Consider the following 4773-nt stretch of genomic DNA (forward strand, 5'->3'; position numbering starts at 1 on the left):
AAGTACAAAAGAAAGTTTGGAAGGAAAAAAGAGTATTGACAAAGACAGTAGCAGTTAAATTTCTCTTGAATGGGTAACATCCTCATGGCCTTACAGTTACACAAACTATACTACACACTCCAGAGTAACCTGAGTGTCCCTTCTACCACTACTGTGAGCCGAAATCGGCAAATAAGAAACGTATACAGCCTTAGATGTCAGGTACTTTGTGTGTGTGTCAGGAGTGAGGGTACTGGTTGGCTTGCAAGGCTGCCTGGCTTCCAGAATAGGAAGAGGCAGCAGTGCAGCGCTGATGGGTCCCTAATCTAGTTCTCTGACGGCAGAAGTGAGATGACCTCAGTCTTGCGAAGCCCTCAGGTTCTCCAGCTCACTCTAGCCCTGATCAAGCCTGATGCAGTTGCTCACCCACTGATTCTGGAGGTAAGAATAAACCTTGAGCCTCTCCTGTATGTGCTGGGCATGGCTACCATTTCAGGTGCTCTAGGGCCCCTGGCGGTGACTGCAACACAGTCCTGTGCTGGATGCTGAGGAGACATCCTAGGCTAGGAGGCAGGGACTCTGACCATAAAGAAATTGAAAAGTCCACTGGCAACGTGGAGCAGGCATAAAATATAAGAACCCAATGCATCTTTTAAAACCCTCAAGCCAGTGTGTATGTATTAGGTATCTATTGCTACATAACATATTATCACAAACTTGACCAATTAAAACAATACTCATTATCTTACAGTTCTCTAGTTTACAGGTCTAGTGGGTTGCCTGGATTATCTTCTTAGGGTCTTAATAAGGCCAAAGTCAAGGTGTGGGCTGACTGGGCCCTTATCTAGACTGTCTGGGGAAGGATCCACTTCTGCTCTCACTAAGGTTGTTGGCAGAGTTCAGTCCCCCATAATTAGAGGACTGAGGTCCCCATTTGTTTGCTGGCTTTCGGGCAGGAAGTGCTTTCAGTTTCACTTAAATTCTTCATCACTTGGCCCACTCCATCTTTAAGACAGCAGCAGTGCATTAAATCCTTCTCATGTTTGTAATCTGACTTCTTTAGCCCCTAGCCAGAGAAAACTTGCTTTTAAAGGACTTGTGTAACTAATTAGGCTCACCAGGGTAATCTTCCTTTTGAGTAAGGCAAAGTCAGTGAGTAGTAGCCTTAATTCTATCTGCAAAATCCCTTTTATTATGGTAATGTGACAAAATCATATTGTATTCATTCACAGTCCCGGGAATTAGGGTGGGAAATCTGGCTGAAGACAAATGCTTACACATCATTAGTGGAATTTGAAATGGTGGAAATGAACAACATTGAATTAGAATTAGGGTAAGGGCAGAATGGCAGAACCTTAATGAACACTAATATTTAGGAGATATTTATAATAAGACATAGGCAAGGGAAGGATTATTTTAGTGCTCTGCCTACTCATACTTTAATAAGCAGTTATTGAGCGTCCCTGCTCAGTAGCCCATTGTGGTGCAGAGGAAGACCAGAGTGCTCTGGAGTGGTGACCTGCACATGGTGGGACTGTACTGAGCCTCAGAGGAAGGGTGGATGTTGGTTAGTTCCACAGCAGGGAGACGCTGAGGTAGGAACATCTGTGGTGGTCAGAAGGCTACAGGTAGCCCGGGCTGGGATAATTGGGGCATGAAATGTGATAGAAGGCAGGGAGAAGCCCTGGGAGAGAGTGGTTGCACTTCATTCCATAAATGATAGGAACGACCCCAGACCTTCTGACCAGAGGATGACATGTAAGTTACAAACTTTTTAATCTATTCATTGTGATGGTTTGGAGAGAATGAGAGAAACTCAAGGCAGGACTCTTCTGGTGGTCTGAATGGTGGGTCCTGTGGGTTTGATCTCCAGGGCTGAGGGATGGAGGGAGGACAGCATCTTTTGTCCCCATGCACCTTTGGCTCACACTCTGTGTTTCTGAAGGTCTTGACCTCACCCCACCTTCCTTTTCTGACCCCAGTGTGTTCATTTACTTTCTCTTGCTGTGAGAGAACACCTGAGATAAAAGAAGGTTAAAAATTTTTTTTTAAATTGTACACATCATGACAGCCAGGAAGTGAAAAAGAGAGGAAGGGGCCCACTCCGTATATCCCCTTAAAAGCACGCTTCCCCTTAAAAGCACACTTCCTTCAACTGGACCCCACCTCCACCTCCTCGTCTCCTCCATCTCCCAGTAGTGCCATGAGCTGGGGACCAGGCCCTCAGCACACAAGGTTTTAGGGAACATTAATATCTAAACCATAACACCCACCAGTGGGACAAGCCTTCAAGTCCGGAGCGGAGGGATTTGCCTTATGGTGTCTTTGGCCAGCCTAAGTCTCCTGATTGGTTTTTATCTTTGTGTTTTCTCTTTGCTTTTCCTTTGGGTGGGGCATTCAGGCGGTTCATCAGCAGATTCTGAGCAACAAGTTCCTCATCGTGCGAATGAGAGAGCTACTATGGAGAAAGGAAGATTGTCAGAGGTTTTACCAAGAACATGAAGGTAGGGCCAATATTGCTGGGACTGGAAGATGTCTCAATCCCAAGAAGCCCATAAGAGATTTTCCCAAGAACATATAATGTCAGGCAGGCTCACTTTGTCCTATCAGATCAATGGCAGCCAGTTGTCATGATCATCACTTTTTTTTTTTTTTTTTTTTTTTTTTTGCAGCACTGGGGATAATACCCAAGGGCATTCTACCTTGGAACTACACCCTCAGTCCTATTTTTAGTCTTTTTATTTTATTTTTTCGGGTTTGGGGATGGAACCCAGGGGCATTTAACCTCCAAGCTACACCCCCAACCCTATTTTCTATACTTTTATTTTGAAACAGGGTCTCACTAAGTTGCAGAGGGCCTCACTAAGTAGCCAAGGCTGTCCATGAACTACGATCCTCTGGTCTCAGCCTCCTGAATGCTGGGATCACAAGCGTGTGCCACCACGCCCGGCTTTTCGTTTTTATTTTTTGAAACATGGTCTCACTGAGTTCCAAAGGGCCTCGCTAAGTAGCTGAGGATGTCTGTGAACCACAATCCTCCAGTCTCAGCCTCCTGAATGCTGGGATTACAAGCATCCACCACACCTGGCTATACACAGACTTTTTATGATTTTATTTTTCTAGGCAGGTTCTACCTCATCCAGTTCTGAAACTCAATTTTATGTCATGATAATATCAGCAATTAACATTTAGTGTTTATTCTATCTGACATTGTTCTAATGCTCATTTTATTTAATTCTTCCAAAGTTCCTAAAAGGTAGATATTGTTATATTTTTAGTATATAGATTAGGATGAATTAGGGAGAGTAAGGACTTACCCAAAACTGCACAATTTGTAAGTTCAGAACCTAGATTCATAGCCAGGAATGTCAGACTCCAAGGTCGTTGGTATTTTTTTTTTTTCTTAAAGCAGTGTTTATTATTCCAGAAAAGGAGGCAGAAGCACAGAAATTTCTCTTGGGCACTTATCTTCATGAAAGTATTCTCTTTGCAGGTCGTTTTTTCTATCAGCGGCTGGTGGAGTTCATGGCCAGGTACTTCTAATTTTTTCCCAGCATCTTTTTTCACGAGGGTATATTGTCTTTGTCCCATAAATAGAACTTTCAACTGTATTTGCCACTCTTTAAAGTGAGTGTAGGGCACTGCCCTGTTAGACGACTTTCATGGTAGTCAGTGGGCGAGTGGCTAGAGGAGACATGTTGAATGCTGCCTGATGGCACTGCTGATCACTGCGGTCTCCTTGTCCACAAGCAGTGGCCTCTGTCACATTCTCCTTGAAGCAGCATTGGTACTGCTTTTCTAGGCCAGTGAAATTGTGAGGATGTGATACACTTATTCATGCCCTGCTCACAGCATACTCTCATAGGTTGTTCTTACATATGCTCCTTTGTTCACAGTGGGCCAATCCGAGCCTACATCCTTGCCCACAAGGATGCCATCCAGCTCTGGAGGACTCTAATGGGACCCACCAGAGTGTTTCAAGCACGCCACCTGGCTCCAGATTCAATCCGTGGGAGTTTTGGTCTCACTGACACCCGCAACACCACCCATGGCTCAGGTGGATCTGCCTCCCTTGTTCACAGCCGTAAATTCTTAGGGTTGGTGGTTGGGCAGATGGTAAGGTTGACGGCCACGTTCCTCCCCTGAACTTTGTTCCCACTTATGTTTCTGGCCCTTCATAGACATCCCTGCTGCTGTGGCCCGTGGGTTTTCTTCTTGTGTCCCAGGCTGAGGGGGCAGGCAGAAGTGGAGGCTCAGTTTCCTGAACCTGGTTATGGCTCTCTTGCTTCCACCCTGGACTTCCTATGAAAACCCCTTTTCTGTCTTGCTCCCCTCAGACTCTGCAGTTTCAGCCAGCAGAGAGATTGCAGCCTTCTTCCCGGACTTCAGTGAACAGCGCTGGTATGAGGAAGAGGAGCCCCAGCTGCGCTCTGGCCCTGTGCACTACAGTCCAGAGGGAGGCGTCCATTGTGCAGCTGGGATAGGAGGGCCAGGGCCAGCTGCATGAAGGCCAGTGAAAAGACCCAGGCTTCTCTTAGATCTGTAGTCCAAAACATTCTCACAGGACTAGGGGAGTCTGGGCTCTACTTGGCACCGCCACCTGCTAGAGGGGGGCCTAGCTCATCACTGCGTAGCCTCCAGAATCTAGCTCTCCAACTCTTCTCTGAAATGCTCATGGGTAGTTAAGAGAATGGTGACTCTTCTTTTTGTGGAAAACTATTCATCTTTCCTCAAGAAGGAGCTTTCCCAGTTGACCTGCCTGGGAAATTCAGTGACTCTCTATAAAAGTCAGTG

The 4773-nt window shown here is 45.9% G+C and overlaps 1 protein-coding gene across 1 annotated transcript; it reads left to right on the forward strand.

Annotated features, from left to right (window-relative positions):
• Positions 1-327: 327 nt before the first annotated feature.
• Positions 328-4486, forward strand: NME6 (NME/NM23 nucleoside diphosphate kinase 6; the record flags this gene model as incomplete). Its single annotated transcript, XM_080696594.1, has 5 exons — positions 328-420; positions 2381-2483; positions 3473-3512; positions 3876-4036; positions 4317-4486. The coding sequence occupies exons 1-5, from the start codon at positions 331-333 to the stop codon at positions 4484-4486; spliced, it is 564 nt and encodes a 187-aa protein (XP_080552720.1). The 5' UTR covers positions 328-330.
• Positions 4487-4773: the final 287 nt, after the last annotated feature.

The sequence above is a fragment of the Muscardinus avellanarius genome, assembly GCF_963383645.1.
Source record: "Muscardinus avellanarius genome assembly, chromosome: 5".
Taxonomy (NCBI): Eukaryota; Metazoa; Chordata; class Mammalia; order Rodentia; family Gliridae; genus Muscardinus; species Muscardinus avellanarius.